The 19,885-nt window shown below is 38.2% G+C and overlaps 1 protein-coding gene across 4 annotated transcripts in view; it reads left to right on the forward strand.

Annotated features, from left to right (window-relative positions):
* The window catches only part of CDK14 (cyclin dependent kinase 14), a 593,024-nt gene that overhangs the window by 387,505 nt on the left and 185,634 nt on the right, over positions 1 to 19,885 (forward strand). For all 4 annotated transcript variants that reach the window (XM_007452057.1, XM_007452058.1, XM_007452056.1 and 1 more), the window contains one exon: positions 4,306 to 4,399. In XM_007452057.1, the coding sequence (XP_007452119.1) occupies positions 4,306 to 4,399 (94 nt within the window). The remainder of the gene's footprint in view (positions 1 to 4,305; positions 4,400 to 19,885) is intronic.

A 19,885-nucleotide genomic window follows, 5' to 3' on the forward strand; every position in this document is an offset into this window, starting at 1 on the left:
GGAATGCAATGATTCTTCAATATACGCAAATCAATCAATGTGATACATCATATTAACAAACTGAAGAATAAAAACCATATGATAATATCAATAGATGCAGAAAAAGCTTTTCACAAAATTCAATACCCATTTATGATAAAAACCCTGCAGAAAGTAGGCATAGAGGGAACTTACCTCAACATAATAAAGGCCATATATGACAAACCCACAGCCAACATCGTTCTCAAAGGTGAAAAACTGAAGCCATTTCCTCTAAGTTCAGGAACAAGACAAGGATGCCCACTCTCACCACTCTTATTCATCATAGTTTTGGAAGTTTTAGCCACAGCAATTGGAGAAGAAAAAAAAATAAATGGAATCCAAATCAGAAAAGAATTAAAACTGTCACTGTTTGCAGATTACATGATACTATACATAGAGAATCCTGAAGATGCTATCAGAAAACTACTAGAGCTAATCAATGAATTTGGTAAAGTAGCAGGATACAAAATTAATCCACAGAAATCTCTTATACACTAATGATGAAAGATCTGAAAAGAGTAATTAAGGAAACACTGCCATTTACCATTGCAGCAACAACAACAAAAAAACCTAGTAGTAAACCTACCTAAGGAGACAAAAGATCTATATGCAGAAAACTCTAAGACACTGATGAAAGAAATTAAAGATGATACAAACAGATGGAGAGATATACCATGTTCTTGGATTGGAAGAATCAACATTGTGAAAATGATTCTACTTCCCAAAGCAATCTACAGATTCAATGCAATCCCTATCTAACTACCAACGGCATTTTTCACAGAACTAGAACAAAAATTGCACAGTTTGTGTGGAAATACAAAAGACACCAAATAGCCAAAGGACTCTTAAGAAGGAAAAACGGAGCTGGAGGAATCAGGCTCCCTGACTTCAGACTATATTACAGAGCTACAGAAATCAGGACAGTATGGTACTGGCACAAAAACAGAAATATAGATCAGTGGAACAGGATAGAAAGCCCAGAGATAAACCCACACACATATGGTCACCTTATCTTTGATAAAGGAGGCAAGAATGTACAATGGAGAAAAGACAGCCTCTTCAGTAACTGGTGCTGGGAAAACTTGACAACTACATGTAAAAGAATGAAATTAGAACACTCCCTAACACCATACACAAAAATAAACTCAAAATGGATTAAAGACCTAAATGTAAGTCCATACACTCTAAAACTCTTAGAGGAAAACATAGGCAGAACACTCTATGACATAAATCACAGCAAGATCCTTTTCGACCCACCTCCTAGAGAAATGGAATTAAAATAAAAAACAAATGGGGCTTCCCTGGTGGCGCAGTGGTTGAGAGTCTGCCTGCCGATGCAGGGGACACAGATTCATGCCCCGGTCCGGGAAGATCCCACATGCCATGGAGCGGCTGGGCCCGTGAGCCATGGCTGCTGAGCCTGCACGTTTGGAGCCTGTGCTCTGCAACGGGAGAGGCCACAACAGTGAGAGGCCTGCGTACCACAAAAAAAATAAAATAAATATAAATAAATAAACAAATGGGACCATATGAAACTTAAAAGCTTTTTAACAGCTAAGGAAACCATAAACAAGATGAAAAGACAACCCTCTTTGTCTTTTGAATGGGAGAAGATATTTGCAAGCGAAGCAACTGACAAAGGATTAATCTCCAAAATTTACAAGCAGCTCATACAGCTCAATATCAAAAAATCAAACAACCCACTCCAAAAATGGGCAGAAGACCTAAATAGACATTTCTCCAAAGAAGATATACAGATTGCCAACAAACACATGAAAAGATGCTCAGCATCACTGATCATTAGAGAAATGCAAATCAAAACTACAATGAGGCATCACCTCACACTGGTCAGAATGGCCAACTTCAAAAAATCTACAAACAGTGCTGGAGAGGGTGTGGAGAAGAAGGAACCCTCTTGCACTGTTGGTGGGAATGTAAATTGATACAACCACTATGGAGAACAATATGTAGGTTCCTTAAAAAAACTACAAATAGAACTACCATATGACCCAGCAATCCCACTACTGGACATATGCCCTGAGAAAACCGTATTTCAAAAAGAGTCATGTGCCACAATATTCATTGCAGCTCTGTTTTCAATAGCCAGGTAATGGAAGCAACCTAAGTGGCCATCGGCAGATGAATGGATAAAGAAAATGTGGCCCGTATATACAATGGAATATTACTCAGCCATAAAAAGAAATGAAATTGAGTTATTTGTAGTGAGGTGGCTGGACCTAGAGACTGTCTTACAGAATGAAGTAAGTCAGAAAGAGAAAAGCAAATACCATATGCTAACACACATATATGGAATCTAAAAAAAAAAAATGCTTCTGAAGAACCTAGGGGCAGGACAGGAATAACGACGCAGACATCGAGAATGGTCTTGAGGACATGGGGAGGGGGGAAGGGTAAGCTGGGATGAAGTGAGAGAGTGGCATGGATATATATACACTGCCAAGTGTAAAATAGATAGCTAGTGTGAAGCGGCCACATAGCACAAGGAGATCAGCTCAGTGCTTTGTGACCACCTGGATGGGTGGGGTAGGGAGGGTGGGAGGGAGACCCAATAAGGAGGGTATATCGGGACATATGTATATGTATAGCTGATTCACTTTGTTATACAGCAGAAACTAACACAACTTTGTAAAGCAACTATACTCCAATAAAGATGTTAAAATAAATAAAAATAAAAACTCATCTGCCTAGAATACTGATTTTGAAATTAATTCTTTATTATTAAATAGGAATTTTTAATGATATAAAGTGCCATTTGTTTTCAGTCATTTTCACTGTATATACTATTGGTGTTTAATTTGGATAAAAATTATGTGGTGTAATAGAGAAGAGATTTCTGCTAATGGATTACTTCTTTAATTCAAAGTATTGTTTACATACACCTGGGGTAGGTATAGAGAAGTAAGGCATTGTCTTTAACCTCTAGAGGATCTGAAATAAATAAACAAGGAACTGCTCACTCTAAATTGAATACGAGTGCAGCAATTGACGAAGTGTCCCAATATGTTGATGATTTTATTAGTATACTTTCAGGAAACATAAACCCATTAAAGGTAGAACCATTAAAAAAAAAATCCTAGAGAATTGCTAGAAGTCAGAGAGATCTAGCAGAAACACTGGTTTATCAGAATATCCAGGCCTTAAGAAGGTGGGAACCAGGTCAATTCAGGGAACTTCATCTGCAGGAAGGTGGCCATTCTTGCAAGTTCTCTGCCTTTAATGTGACTTATTTCATCAACATATGCTAGTTTCTTTCCATCCTGTTCCCAGGTGACTTTATCTCTAAACTTTCAGTAGAAGTATCTGATTGGCTGTCTGCCTGTACTGTGGATTCGGTGTTCCTGTTGGGTTCTGTGGTCTGGGAGGCAAGGTCTCCTGATATGCTCCACTGCCTTACCAGATAGGAACTGTGAGCCTGGCAGAAGAATTTGACCATAGTAGATGACTGATAATGAATAAGAGCTTAAGAAATAAACTCATAAAGGGAGCTGTCCTGTCTGGCAGAATGTTCATGGAAGGCTTTGTAGAAGAGATTACATTTAAATTATATTATATAGGTTAGGTTGGATTTACATGTCAAGAGCAAACAAATGAAGAAAAAGGGAGTTCTAGGTATTAGAGTAACTTGAGCCAAGTTGTATAGGTTTGTGCTTGGCCTGTGGACAGATCAGTATGGCTCAGAGATCCTCAGTGTAGCTGCCCTAAATCACCTGAGAAGCCCGAGTCAATGCGTTGCCTCTAACTGACTGAAACAGAGACTCTGGGGTTTGTGTTCAGATCATTTGCATTTTTTAAAAGTTCCCCAAATGATTTTGATGCAAAGAGAGCTTTGAGCCCTGGACAGCTATAGCGGATAATACATTGTGAATTTGTGAGAGTTGGAAAAGGATGTTAGAACAAGACTATGGAGGCTTTCTATATCAAGCTAAGGAGCTTCTTGGCCATATCCTGTGAGTAACATAGTCAGTGAGGCTTATATTTTATTGGTTTGCACCATTTTCTGAGCCTATGTAGTTGCATCTACTTGGAGTCCTTTCTGGGCAGTAGACAGAGAAGGGAAGGGAAAGGAAAGTTAAGGGATCTAGGTACATGTGGCACAGCCCTTTATACTTATTTAGAATATTATTTGTTCATTGTTTCTCCTTCGTAGGAGTAGATGTTCTAATTCCAGATTTAGATGTTCTAATTAGATGTTCTAATTCCAGATTTAGTATTCTTAGCAGAGTATATTGATGTTTTAGTAACAATTCTTTCTTCTCTCTTTAGGGGAGTCGGCTGCATCTTTGTTGAAATGATCCAAGGAGTTGCTGCTTTTCCAGGAATGAAAGACATTCAGGATCAACTTGAACGAATATTTCTGGTAAGTTATTTACAGAATACTTCTGAAAAAAATTGGTCTTAAGTGCATCCCTCGGTGACAAATCCTACAGTGGTAGTGGAAAATAATTTCAAACAAATTTGTTGGTTGTCACATTTAATTCCAACATATTTTTGGATCTTTGCAAAAGCAGGAAATTAGTAAAGAATTGTGTTTTTAAACTACTGCACATGAATAATATGCCAAAATGGTAAGAAAGGGTAGGATGTCAGAGGCAATATAGAAGAGTGGGTTAAAAACGAAGGCTCTGACAAAAATTCCAAATAATTTATATAGATATCCCCCCTTCAAGTAGGTGTATCTTATTCCCTCCCACTCCTACCCACTTAAATGTGGGCTTTGATTGGTAACTTTTTTTCTAAAAAGTAGAGCATGGAAAGAAGGGAAGGGAGGATAGTAACTTCAAAATGGAGAAACCAGGCAAATGGTACTTTAGCCTGGTCTTCAGGGTGAAGATCATCAAAGATAAGTCACATTGGTAGTATGTACCCTTTGTATAATGTATTGAGAATGGTACTTCTCCTCTGTAGTCTTCCTCCGAAAACCATAACCCCAGCCTAATCTGGAAAGCCACATCACACAAACCCAAACTGAGGGACATTTACAAAATACCTGACTAGTACTTTTCAAAACTGTCAAGGTCATGAAAACCAGGGAAAGTCTGAAAAACTGTCACAGCCCAGAGAAGCCTAGGGAGACATGACAGCGTAATGTAATGTGGTATCCTCCATGGAATCCTGAGACAGAAGAAGAACATTAGGGAAAAATTAGTTAAATACAAGTGAAGTGTGCAGTTTAGTTAATATCAGCATAGCAGTGTGTGCTCCTTAGGTGTGATGGAGGTTCCCTGTAATGTAAGGTTTCATCAATCAGGGAAACTGGTGAGGAGTATATAGGAACTGTCTGTATTACTCTTCACAACTTTTCTATAAATCTAAAACTATTCTAAAATTTTAAATTAAAAAATTTTTGTAAATCTGTGAAAAATAAAAATGAAATTTGTTCTGTAGCCAGGTGAGCTGGTTTTGTCACCTGCTCTTTCACTTTGGGCAAGGGACTTAGTTCTCTGAACCTTAGTTTTCCTGTGGGTAAAATAAGGGATAATGATAACATCTACCTCATAGATTGTTTTGAGGAATCATTAACTTAATTACATAAAGTGCTTTTAGAACTATGCCTGACACATAATAAATACCCAATAGATGTGTTGTTATTATTTTAATCAAATCATTTTTATACCAGATATTTTCATTCAGTGGAACTTCCACATTAGCTAATATTCATATAAACTTATTATTTAAAACATGGAATAAGAGCTAGACATATTAATTTTTTTTGTTAAAAGGAGTCAGACTATATGCATTGTAGCAGTTAACCACATTGTCATACTTTTTAAAAATAAATCTCTCATGTGAAATCACTGGGGCACAGAATGGACCTTGTGAAGACATGCACTTATTGGAGTATGCAAGTACACCCTTAAAATGTAGCTTTCATATTAAGTATAAGGACCACAGGAGGGTATAGTGATGTGAATTGAGACTCCATCACTGCTGTGTTCACCTTGATGTCGGCATTAAATGATAAGAAAAGGAAAATGAAAACTAGAAAATCAAAGCACACGTGATTCCTCCACGCAGTATCCTATACCCCAGGCATCCTTGTGTATTCACAGTGGGTGGACAAACAGCAGAGTCCCTCATATTATAGAAACTTTCTTCAAAGTCTTATCTTATTGGTTTCTTCTCCCAGAGGCTGTCTGTATCCACTTCCTTTCAGTTTTACTTATTACTATCATCCATAAATTCACACACAGAGTGTTAAAATAATGTCTTATGATTATAATAATGCAGCCTTATAATGGAAAATTCCCACAATGTCAAAAAGTATACAAGTTGAAAAACCCCTTTGTCCTACTACCCAGAGAAAATTACGTTTAGTATTTTGGTATATATCTTCCATTTCAACACATGTTAAAAAAATTAAATTGTATCTTGTATACTATTTTGTAACTTTCTTTTTTCACTTAACAATAGGTAGTTAACACCTTTCATTGGAAAATAAATCCAGAAACTTATCGTCATTCTTAGTGATGAGTATTTCATCGTATGGATGAGAATTTTGTTTAATCAGCCGATATTGATGGCTTGTTTATAGTCTTTAACTATTATAAAGCGCTGTCAGAAATATCCTTTGCACAGTTATCCTATTAGTTAAGAAAAATTATTAGAATTGAAAGTCCTGAATTGAATACAGTTTAATTTTCATAAGTCTATTGACCATTCTTACACTTCATTCCCTCCATCTAAACTCATGAAACACTTGCTTCTCTCTGTTGTCAAGAAAGTTGCTTACTGATTTCATTGAGATTGTATTGAGCTTATAGATTATATTACAAATAAATGATATAAAATGAGCTTTCCCAGCCAAGAAAAAATAATATCTCTTTATTCATATTTCATGGCCCTTAGCATAAATTTAACATAAACATATTTCTCTTTTCCTTTTTTCTAATCAAGCCTTTATTTTCATTCAGCTATTTTAAGTAACTTTCCACAGTTATTTTCCCCAAAATACAATAAACTTGTTCACATATTGTGAAAAACATGACAGGAGAGGGAATTTTAATGGGCTATACTTTGCATCATATAGATCTTTATGCCAAAACATATCTTTAAATATTTAGCTTTTTAATTTATTTAAAGCTCAAATATAATAATAATAGTACCACTTAATTATATTCTGATAATAATTTCCTAAACTTTAGATTCCACTTAACTATTCACTCTGATAGCTATTGAACAATACTTATATAACCTTGTCAAATTACCTATTTTTTATGCTAAAATCATTAATTTACTATATTTGAAATCAGAAAACTTCAAAGGGAAATTATATAGAAAGAAATATCCCTACATACACGTTATTTCAGGATAAATTTAAAAGAAAAAGAAATGGTTATATAAAATGAGGTATATTCTATAGCAGTTGTACCAAAAATTTTGTTTCATGAAAACATAGTTTATTGATATAGCTTAGTCAAAGTTTTAATTTTCAATATTATTTTTATAATGTAAGTCACTTCCAGTAGGTACTATCTTGTTGAATTGCTTCTTGTATGGAGATTTTGTTATTATTTCTTAATTTTATGACAGTTATTTCCTAATTTTATGGGTATTCAGAGACCTTTGAGTCATGACTAGGCTTTTAATAAATCAAAGAAATACATCATTGTAAATTTTCTATGGGAACATTGATACACCAAACTACTGTTTGCTCTTATTAGACCACAGAGACCCTTAAATGCGGATAAGCATCATGATTTATGGTAATAACTCCTTCATTTACTGTAGTTTTTTTTTACACGTGTAATGATTTTTACAAGTAAAATGTCCTTTGGTAATTAGGAGATAAAGATCCTCATCTGTATAAAATTGCTGCTTTAGAATTAAATAATGTTATGTTTTACCCTGAAGAATTAGACATGACCAAAAAAAGAGAGAGAGAGAAATCTGCAAACTTCTTTTGACAGTAAATGTTATCATCTTAAATATTTTATTTCCTCCCCTGAATTGTTTAAATTTGCAAATGTTAGCCATATGACACATTAAACAAGCAGACTCTCTCAGGAGTTGTGCGATCATTGGAAGAAGAAATTTTACTAACCCAATGTGGTTGAATCACTGGGAAAAATTGCTTTTTCTTGGTGACCTTTTATGTCTGGTCTGAAGAGGAATAACTTTTAAATGTGATTAAATCCACTTTCACGGGCTTCTCATGTAAACTGCCAGAGACTCTTTTCTAAAGCAGCAGTTGTGTATCTGGCCTCTCATAAAGCATTGCCAAGGAGATAATCAACTTTGAAAAGTCACGAAACATGGAATTGTTCGTTTTGTTTTGTGTTTTAATACAGGGATTAAGTCCATTCATTTGCCTGTGAACTGTGTATAGAAAGGTGGTTGGTTAATAACTTTGAAGCACAGAATTCAAGCTTGTTACCCAAGATAACTAATGTAATTAGCTCCTACACACTGAGTCTTTATGTGAAAAGCAACAAAGATCAGTCACTAGAGCCTTTATATTTTTCTTTTGAAGGTTTTCCTTTTCTTATTTTTTCTTTTTCCTTCCTTTGGTGGGAAAGAGCAGTTCACATTCTTAACAAGTCCAGTGCATTCACTTTCACAACATAGTAACTGTGTTGCTCTATGTAAGGTGAGCTGGCTATATTGCAGTCCGAGATTTCACCATTAAATCATTTCCCTTGAAATTGTGATGCTCATATACAAGAAAGGAAGGAAAATAATAGAATTTTGAAAAATTATATTCAAGACATTTTGAATTGCCAGGTGAATGGGCACCTACTTCTCTAAGCAGTAACTCTGCTATTACAGTAAAAGAGTGATTTATATCATTTCTTCAGCATTACTCATTTTTTAACGTGTCGTGATGTTTTCTATTCACCTTTGTTAGCTGTGAAAATAAGGAGTAGATGTATTCACCCAGGTAAATATGTATATTCAGAGTGACAAAATCAGAACTAATATTCTAATCATATTCTAATCATATTGTTGTGAATTGAAAAAGAACTCTACTTGATGGAACCCTGGGAACATTCTTCTGCCACTTTAGAACAGCTGGACAAATGGCAGAGAGTGTTTGCACAGCTGTCTGAAACCTTTGGCAGATGCTTCTGGGTTTGTATGGCTCATGGCCCCAGAGTACAGCAGCCATGACAGAGGGGCTGGCATGATTGTGTTTTGGGGGCCTGTTCTAGTTCTCCCTGCCTTTGAATGTTGACTAACCCCAAGAGGCTCACTTTTCCCTGTCTGCTGGTCTTCTGGTTTGCAATGGAGTTTCATCCACCAGTTATTTGTTAACATATTGTACATTATTTGATTGGTACAGTTGTTAGAATGTTTCTCTTCCATGTATACATCATTCAGAATTTAAAAGAGAGTGTGTGTGTGTATTTGTGTGTGTGTGAAAAGAACCTCTGGCAACTTTGAAATCTACTACTCAGCCTGGCTTTTGAGTCAGATCCTTCCTTAAGCCTCTGTGTTTTATAATTGAACTGACTGCCGAGACGTAACCTGTAGACCCAGTTCCAGTCCTTGTTTCCCCATCCTGGCTCTCTTTCCAGGATCTTAATGGGAACCATAACCCTGAGGTTTCATGATTGGCTAGAACGGCCATATAGAATGTAAAAGAAAGTTGACACCACCTCCTTTGATGGTCATTACCATCCAATTGGATGTAGCAGCCACATTGTTAAGATGGAATATTGCCGTCACAGATTTGTATCTTCACGTCCATCATTGGGTTGCTTGAGGTGATGTCCGCCATACTTCTTCAGCACTCCCTCTGCAACACTAGGTACAATGGAGATGGAAAGGAATTCTGTGCCAGGATATCTGCCCTGGAGCAAATGAGGGCAATCAAGATAGGCAGGCAAGACATACCATTAGGAATGGAGTCATGAAAAATTGCTGAGCAATTGATCAGCAGATGGGAGATCCAGTAATGTAGTAGATCCTGTATTAGTTAAAATACTAAACTCTAAGAGTTCAATATTGAATTCTAATCCTAGATTGTTTGTTTTCCCTGAACAAGCCACCTTTTCTAATTGGATTGTAGTTTCTGCATCTGTAAAGGGAGGAATTGAACTAAATGATTTCAATAGTGTCTTGCAGCTGTAACCTTTTTTAATTCTAAAAATGCATATTACAGGATTATGCATAAGGGCTGTGGGTGTTCAAAGGAAATTTCTAAGAACATTTTTGTTAAGCATGGAAGGAAGTATAAGAGGAGTAAGGGATACGGGGAACATCAGGCAACAGTCCAGGTGTGAAGTAGGCACAGTAGGAGTCTGTCCTGTATGCATGGAAGGTGAGATTGGATGTTGAAGTTTGGACTTTGATAGATTGAGGACTTTTAATTTTATTTTGTCTATAAGTAATAAGGAGACAGTACAATTTTTAACAAAAGAATAATAAGGTTAAAGTGGCATTTCAGCAAAATTAATGTAATATGATAAACTCAACTGTATAAAGGCTGACAGAAGGAGAGAACTGAGCAATACATGTTGGAGTGAAGGATACTGAAAATATTAAGCAATGTTTTTTAAAGCTGATTTTAGAAAAACAAAGTCGGGGAGATGGATTATAATACCACCCACCCTGAAATAAATGTCTCTTTTAATTTGTACACGTTTCTTTCAAATCTCATCAATAGTCCTGGTAATTTCCATGCTGGCAAATCTTTTTCAGAGTCTTAAGCTTATAAAAAATAAGGCAGCTGGAAAAATTTTAAAGCCGTATGAAAAGAAATTAAAACCACCATTTAGAGATAACCAGTGTTAAATATTTTTGTATTTTCTTTTCTAGATTTTCACCATTGGGTTAATAATAGATTTATGGGTTTTGTATTCAGCTTCTCTTTATTTTCACATTTAATAGGGAGCAATTTCCAAGCCATTAATATGTGCTTGAAAATATTATTTTAATTATGCTATAATATCTTATTAATGTTCCCAAGTGTACTAACACATTACCCTATTACAGTACTAGGTAATTTGCTTACGGTTTTTATGCTACAGTAAATTTTATCCTATTCAGTTATACTTTTAACAAGAAGTTTTAGGCATCTATTCCATGCCAGGTTCTGTGCCTACAGGCAGTGGAAAACCAACAGATACGGTCCCTGCTCACCTCAAATGTACTGTTAGCTGTGCTACATTAGAACAGCTTCCAGTCAGGTCAGGAGGATGTTGTTGCAAAACTGTTGTAATACATCTTGTACATAAATGATTTGGAAGAGATAGGAGTTAAAAATAACTTCAGAGTTTCAAGCTTGGGGAACTAAGTGCTCCATGAAGTCATGGAAAATAATGGGGACATTGAAAAGGAGTGCCACTGGGACTTCCCTGGTGGTGCAGTGGTTGAGAATCTGCCTGCCAGTGCAGGGGACATGGGTTTGATCCCTGGTCCGGGAAGATCCCACAGGCCGCGGAGCAACTAAGCCTGTGTGCCACAACTACTGAGGCTGCACTCTAGAGCCCCTGAGCCACAACTCCTGAGCCCGTGTGCCACAACTACTGAGCCTGTGCTCTAGAGCCCACAAGACACAACTACTGAGCCTGTGCTCTAGAGCGCATGTGCCACAACTACTGAGCCTGCGCTCTAGAGCCCACAAGACACAACTACTGAGCCCATGCTCTAGAGCCCAGGAGACACAACTACTGAGCCCCTGTGCCTAGAGCCCATGCTCTGCAACAAGAGAAGCCACTGCAATGAGAAGCCCGTGCTCTGCAACGAAGAGTAGCCCCCGCTCACGGCAACTAGAGAAAGCCTGTGCACAGCAATGAAGACCCAACATAGCCATAAAATTAATAAAAAAGTAAAATTAAAAAAAAAGATTAATGGAAGTGATGGCATAATTATCAAAAAAAAGAAAGAAAGAAGAAAGAAAGAAAGAAAAGAAAGGAAGGAAGGAAGGAAAGAAGAAAGAAAGAAAAAGAAAGAGGAAAGAAAGAAAAGGAGTGCCAGTGGAGGGAGAGGAAGAAGAGAGCTCAGGGACTGGACTTTATATGATAGCAGGTGACCCCAGGTGGAGACGTCTAGTACACAACTCTTGCTGAACAGAACTAGGAGAAAAATGAGGATCAAGGGATTGTTGACCCAAACCAGACAATGTTGGGACCTAAACTGTACTGGTTCTTAAATAATGAGAAAGTGGGGGAGGAGCAGAGGAACACTGCCTAGGCTTTAGGGATGCTCATAGTTTGTGGGGGTGGGATGGGGGTAGGGAGGTAAAGCAGGAGAGAATCAGGACAATTACACAAAGGTCAAGGTAAGGGCAGGCAGCAGAGAAGTGAGGATAAAAGAGGAGAAAAATAATCACTCCCTCAAGGGAGGTTATGGATCAGCTCAGGTCTGGTTAGCTGGTGGGTGAGGAATTTTGAGGCCAGTGCCCTTTCTTTCTGTGCTCCCTCAGCATGTGCCTCCACTGCCTGTATAGTATGTGGCACACATCCTGTACTTTTGCAGCTAATGCTTTTAGCCCAGAGGATGAGAAGGGTTTCCTTCTGGAGAAATGGAAGTGTCGACACAGAACATGCATCTGAGTTTAATTAGGGAAATTTAGACTATCCATGGTTTTCAAAGGAGACTACGATCATCCTCAGTGTCTCAGGGATGCTGGAGTCAAGGTGAGTGTAGCCTCAAGGGAGGCCAGCTCCGACCCTTCCACTCCTGGCTCTGCTTTCATCAAGATTTTATGTGTGAGATAGATCTCGCTGCTGAAAGAAAGGTTTGAAACCCCTGGACTAACGCTGTCTTAGGGTCTCCCCAAGTCAAGTGTTCTGTGAAAAACAGACGTCCATGAGGAAGAAAAATGATGCAGAGCCAGTGAAAGTGAAGATGTTAGAGAAGTAAAAATTGGGTGATTCATATATGGAGACATTAGATATATATTCTGATAAAGAAAGTTCTGTGCCAATAAGCTATCGAAATTTTTGTAGCAAACTTCAGTAAGGTCATTTGTCTTGAGAAGAAAACAAAGACAGAGGGATATTTCACTACAGAATAGGTAATCACATTACTTTTTACAAAGAAACATTTATTTGAAGATTAGCTGGCCGTTACCTACAGATTTGAATAGGCTCACATGGTGAAAAAAATATTTTTTTACCTTGAGGATTCTTACATTCACTTTATAGTGTTACAAACTTTCTGTAAATGGAAAATGAGAAGATTTTCATTAAATCATTCACTTTCTCGTTGTTATTCATTTTTCAGCAAATATTTATTATGTGGTTACTATGGGCTCAATACTCTTCGATGTTCTGGGGAGACAGCATTGCACAAAACAAAGTCCCTGCTCTTGTGGAACCTATATTCCTGTGAGGGAAGATAGACAGTGAGCAAATAAATATATAATGTATCTCATGCGTGTTGCATGAGGAATGCCACTTTATATATGGCGTACTGGGGAAGTCTCTCTCAAGGATCCTGATACTTGTGCATTGAGTGAAGTTAGTCAAGGCACAAGACATGCAGATTTAGGGCTCAGAGCATTTAGGTGGAGAGAATAGCAACCTGTTTGTGCTTAATGATAAGAGTATTAAAATCAGAGTTCTCAGGCCTGAATTTGTCAAATTAAGGATCACTCTTCCCACTACATCAAAGAGATTTCTAATACTCTTATTACATTGACCTCCTTTATAGAAAGCATTTTCTTATATGAGAAGTCCTTGCTTTTTGTAAAGCATTAAATTCCTGTATAGGTTAATATTCAAACATCAGGTTGAGCAAATCAGTAAGAGAGTTTGAAGTACACCTGTGTGCAAGTTGGAATTATGCTGGAGAAAGAGATTTGGGCTTCCTGATTTAGTTCATCAGAAATGTTGGTGTAGATACAAGAAAGTGGGAAATGTTTCTGATTTGGACAGTAGGCAGTGCTTTGGAGGAGAGAACAGAGAAAGAATATCTAGAATTCAAGGGGAGCCAGAGAACACTTTTTTTTTTAGTCAAAAGTAGAAGAATTCAAAAAGGAAAGCTTTATCAACTGCACCAAATAGTACAGTGAAGTCAGTGGAGGATGGTGCTGGAAAAAGGCCACAGGTGGTAACTTCTGAGGGAATAGTTCCAGTAGGGTTGGATATTTAAAGTCAGGTTACAATGGGTTTAAAGAGTAAGTGCACAGTGAAAAAATGAAAACATTGAGTATAGACAATCTGTTTGAGAATTGGCTGAGTACATAGGATTAGATGTCACCTTAAGGGTATTTTTTAAGTCAAGATTTATAAATTTTATAATGTGTCATAAATATTGTTTTAAATAGTGAAGGCCAGGATGTTTGGAAGGTAAAGGACACCAAAGATATAAGAAAGCATATTTGACAGATCAGGGTATTGGGAGGCAAGAGTGGATGGGTGGAAGAGACAGTGCCTTGAAAATGTGGATGAAAAGATTTTCTCGAAGATAAGAAAGAAGAAAGGAAAGGAAGGAGAGGAAGATTTAAATAAATGTTGTAGAGGAGAAAAAAAGGAATTTGAAGATATCATGATCTGCATGACTCTTAAATGAAAGGGAGGGGATGTGGCTGACAGTAATGTACATCTGCGGGGGTAGATGTTGAAGGAAATGGGTAATATTTGCAAAGCTGATGTAATACCAAATGGTATTATGATATGTGATATGACGAGAAGGAGGTCATTGCTGACCACATTTGTTAATCAGCTGTTGATCTGAGACATTATTATAGGAATAGAAATGCTTTGTTCCCAATTTCTATGATGTATAATAGTTTACTTTCCTATTAACATAAGATTACTTTTAGGCATATCCATCCTAACTATAAATGTTTCCCAATTGTAATAGTTTTTACGAAGACTTTTCTGGAGGCAGTGGTTCATATCTGTAGTCTAACAGTCTTAAATGTTTTGAGAATGTTTTAACCTATTGTCAGTATAGGATTACTTACTGGCTTTTGCAGTTATCTCTCGTTATGTAACCACCTTAAAACGCTGGGTTAAATCAACAACAGTCATATTCTAAAATTATTTGTCATAGTTTTAGGGTCAAGAATTCAGTAAGGGATGGACCAGGCAGTTATGGACTTGGGGGTCTCTCACATGGTTGCAGATATATGGTTGAAGACAGATGGTGGCTGGAGCAGAAGCAGTCAGAAGCTGGAGCAGTTGGGGACTAGCCAAATATCTCTCTCTTCATAGTCTTTGAGGCCCTACGTGAGTTTTCTCCATGTGGGCTAGTTTGGGCTTCCTCATGGGATGGTGTTGTGTTTCAAGAGTGGGTTTCCTAAGAGGACCAGATAGAAGCTGCATGGTTTCTCTTAACTTAGCTTCAGAATTCATACAGTGACTCTGTCAGCCAAAGCAGTCACAAACCCTCACCTAGAGTCAAGAGGAAGGGACGTAGACCCCAGTTCCAGATGGAAAGAGGGTCAAGAATGCTGGGGCCGTGTTTTAAAACTGCCACATTGATTATGTATTGATACAGTTCCATTAGGGCATATCACCATTTTGAGCTGATAAACAGCTTTGTAGGAAAAAACAGTCTGGGAAAGAGTTTTATCAAGCTTCTAAAATTTTTGTTATTTTTCCCATACTCTTTATAGCCATTACCATACTGCTTCCCATGATAAATATGAAAGTGTGAATTGTCACAAGAGTGTTAATTGGTGGGTCATGAGGTCCCTTATTTGCTCACCCTCCTTTTCTTCCTTTTTTGACTAACAAGTTCACACATGTGTCAGACTGAAAAAAAAATGGTGAAATACTGCCATAGTGTGACATATCTGAGGTGAGTGAGGTGATGACCCTTCTTAGCAGATTCTCAGAATGTTATCCGTAAAGTAGACGTCTATAACTCAAATTCTAGCTCAATTTTTTTTCATTTGGAACGTGTTTCCACATATAAGTCTTTCATTCCTCAGAACATCACATGTCAACTCTTGTGGTAGATAGCATGTGAGATGGCTCCCAGTGACCCCCACCTGCTGGTATTTATGCCCTTTTGTAATCCCCTTGAGTGTGGGCTGGGCCTAAAGACTTGCTTCTAATGAACAGACTGTGACGTAAGAGATTGGGATATTACTTCCGCCACTAAGTTACAGAAAGGTTGCTACTCCCTTCTTGCTCACCCTCTCTTACAGTCTCACTGGCTCACTCTGAGAGAAGCCAGCTGCCATGTTGTTAAGTTGTTCTGCGGAGGGACCTTTGTGTCAAGGAACTGATGTTTCTAGCCGGCAGCCGCCGAAGACCTGAGACTTGGCAACAGCCGTGTGAGTGAGCATGGAAGTGGGTCCCTCTCTTAGTTGAACTTTTTATATGTGAGACCACAGCCATAGTTAACACTTTAATTGCTGCCTTATGAGAGACTCCGAGCCAGAGGCACACAGTTAAGGTGTTATCGCCAGAATGGCAATTTCCTTGGTCCTTGTCCCCCAAAGGAAAGAATTCAATCAAGAGACAGAGCAGTTTTAAGTAGCAAGAGTTTGATTAAGCAAAGCAGAAGTGTGCTTCTGAGAGAGAGAAGGGGAGCAAGCTCTCTGGAAACCAGAAGCAGCCCCACAGTGAGGGTCGGGTTGGTGTTTCAGAGTGGTGGAAAGTCCCACCCTGTGCCCTGCATCATTTAACTGACAAGTTGATTGACAGCTTTAGGTTATATAACTGTTCTCCTAGTGTGCAGGCACTTACCCACAAGCACCAAAGTGAAATCCACTGGGGACGGGGGGCAAAAACCACAATGCTAATTTATTACAAGTACAGCATAGTGAACCCTGGGTTACTTTGAGTCACCTTTTAGGTCTTGGTGCGTCTGCGCCAACCTGTGCTGGTGGGTTTTATTTTGTTTGGTCCTGATAAGGCTGGAAACTTTTCAGTCCTTGACTACTAAAAGGGAGGATTTCTGGGCGTGTTCTGATCACCAGTGTGCAGGGGTGGGGCCGGGGAAGAGAAAGAGGACCTGGTCCAGGATGGGGTGGGGATCAGCTTATGTTTGACTAACAACCCAACAAAGGTACACCTGGATTCCTACCAACAGAAAGTATGGAGATAACTGATTCACTCTGTTATAAAGCAGAAACTAACACACCATTGTAAAGCAATTATACCCCAATAAAGATGTTAAAAAAAAAAAAAAGAAAGTATGGAGATAGTAAGTGTTTGTTACTTAAAGGCACTAAGTTCTGGAGTAACTTGTTGCACAGCGATCGATAACTAATAGATCTCCTTTGATCCCAGGACCGAGAAAGAGTAGGTGCTATACCTGTTGTTTTATAGCTGAGAAAACTATCTTCAGAGATTATATGAACTTGCCTAAGAAGATATGTTCAATAAGTGCCAGAACTGAGACTATATCCTAAGTCTGCTGACTCTTCCACCAAAATACTCTTGTTTTGTAGTTGTTTGGTTGGTTGTTTTTGCTCTGATTCATAACCATGAGTGTGCAGGAGGTTGACATGGGAATCATTTCTTTTTTTAATTTTTATTTATGTTTTTAATTTTTTTTTAAACAATATAAAAATTTATTTTTTCTCATGTCATGAGAAATCTGGGGTAGGCAAATGCTGGCATTGGTTTAGTGTCTCAATAATATCACAGCAAAGTCTCCATGTTGGGAATCATTTCTTGAATACACATTCTTAGGCCCCACTCAGGGCCTTTAGAATCAGGTTTCCAGGGATGGGACTCTGTGCGTTCAGACAAACGAACAGACCCTGGTTGATGAGTCCTTCTGGTGAAGAAACTATTACTTTAAAAGATGCATGTCATACTTTGAAATGTTATGCATGTTTTAAATTTTCTGGCCTCATGTGGCAACCTAAAAACCTAGGTAGTATGGGCTTACTATCCAGAATATAGAAATTCAGTCCAACCAAGTCCTGTGTTTCTTACAGGGATACTTTTGATATGATTCTCAAGGGGCGTGTCTTACAATGAGTATATTAGGGGGCTTCTTTCACATGGCTTTATATTAATAATGTTATGTAACTATTATTAGAATTGTGTACACAAGCAAAGATCTGTAATCATCACATGTAATCATCATATTCCAGCTGCTATAACTTCTTATCTGGCCTGATTACTTGATAAACATTCTGGTTTCCTCCCTCATTTTGCAGCCTACGTTTTCTTATGCCTCAGAAGACTTTACCCAAAAGGATAAATCTGTCTGGGCTGTTAATCTTTTTGTGAGGTGTGAATTCATTTAAAACCTGACCTTGTATCATCTCCTGCAAAACCCCCTGCAAGGAAAAAGAGCATCCTCAAAACATTCTGTTTTAAATTGATCTCATGTCTCATTATTTTATATCTTGATGGAAAGCTATGGCTAGTTGATTAAAATTTATCACATAAAATAATACACCTAAGTCATTGGAGCATGTCCCCTAGAGAATGGTTTTCTCCTAAGTCAGGTTAACAGATTGTCTGACCTTGGAGCTGAATTTGTTCTTTATTTCACTCACCTCTTTTGAAAATGACAGGCATACATTTTCCAGGTAGTGTGTAGACTATGGCATTTTTTTTTTTTAATTCTTCCTAAAATCTCTTTGTCTGTGAGTTTAGTTGTACTGGAAAAGGGTTGAGAACTGTCTTTTATTTTGCTTTTTATCCATTTATTTATTTTACATCCCTAGTTTATTATATAACTAGAAGTTTGTACAGTTTGACCCCCCTTCACCCATTTTGCCCATCCCTCCCCTACTACAGCCCCCCTCCATTTCTTTTTTTTTTTTTTTTTTTTTTTTTTTTTTGCGGTATGCGGGCCTCTCACTGTTGTGGCCTCTCCCATTGTGGAGCACAGGCTCCGGATGCACAGGCTCAGCGGCCCTGTTTCACAGGCCCAGCCGCTCCGTGGCATGTGGGATCTTCCCCGACCGGGGCACGAACCAGTGTCCCCTGCATCGGCAGGCGGACTCTCAACCACTGCGCCACCAGGGAAGCCCAGCCCCCCTCCATTTCTGGTAACCACCAATCTGTTCTCTGTTTCTGTGAGCTTGGTTTGTTGTTTTGTTTTGTTTTGTTTTTTAGATTCCACATATAAGTGAGATCATACAATATTTGTCTTTCTCTGTCTGATTTACTTCACTTAGTATAATGCCCTCAAGGTCCAAGATTGTCACAAATGGCCAGATTTCATTCTTCTTTATGGCTGAATAATATTTTGTTGTATATATTACCACATTATCTTGAGAATTGTCTATTTTAAATGTACCATTCAATGAATTTTATTCTTGTATTGTGTCTAATATAAACTCAGGTTTCTGTTAGTTTTGAATAACTTTACATATTAAAATTATCAGTGAACTTGAGTCTCTGCTTGGGAGGATATTATTCTCTGTGACCAGAGCAAATGGCAGTCTTGTCATACTTTGCCTTTCATCTTGTCCAGTCTTTTGTAAAGATGCAAGAATTGGTAGAAGGATACATCCTGTGCTCTCAAACTTCTATGCCTTTACACCTGCTGGGAATTCCTCCAATCTCCAATGTCTAAATCTTACCCATTCTAAATATTAGAAATGTTTTCCCCTCTAATGAATTTTTCTCTGTTTTCCCAATTACAAATTCTCTCTCCTTCTTTTGGACCTCTTGGTTTCTTTACCGGATCCTCTCTGCTGTCTCCCTTCAACTTCAACCTTGCCTTGAAGTTGTTTTTTGCTCTTATTCCCCTGATAGAGTTTAGGATTTGGAGTAGGGATGCGGAAGAAAGGAGTACTTTGTGCGAATCAAGAATTAGTGTGTTCCCGGGCTTCCCTGGTGGCGCAGTGGTTGAGAGTCCGCCTGCCGATGCAGGGGATACGGGTTCGTGCCCCGGTCTGGGAAGATCCCACATGCCGTGGGGCGGCTGGGCCCATGAGCCATGGCCGCTGAGCCTGCTCGTCCGGAGCCTGTGCTCCGCAATGGGAGAGGCCACAACAGTGAGAGGCCCGCATACCGCAAAAAAA

The sequence above is a fragment of the Lipotes vexillifer genome, unplaced genomic scaffold (assembly GCF_000442215.2).
Source record: "Lipotes vexillifer unplaced genomic scaffold, Lipotes_vexillifer_v1.1 scaffold161, whole genome shotgun sequence".
In the NCBI taxonomy this organism is placed as follows: Eukaryota; Metazoa; Chordata; class Mammalia; order Artiodactyla; family Lipotidae; genus Lipotes; species Lipotes vexillifer.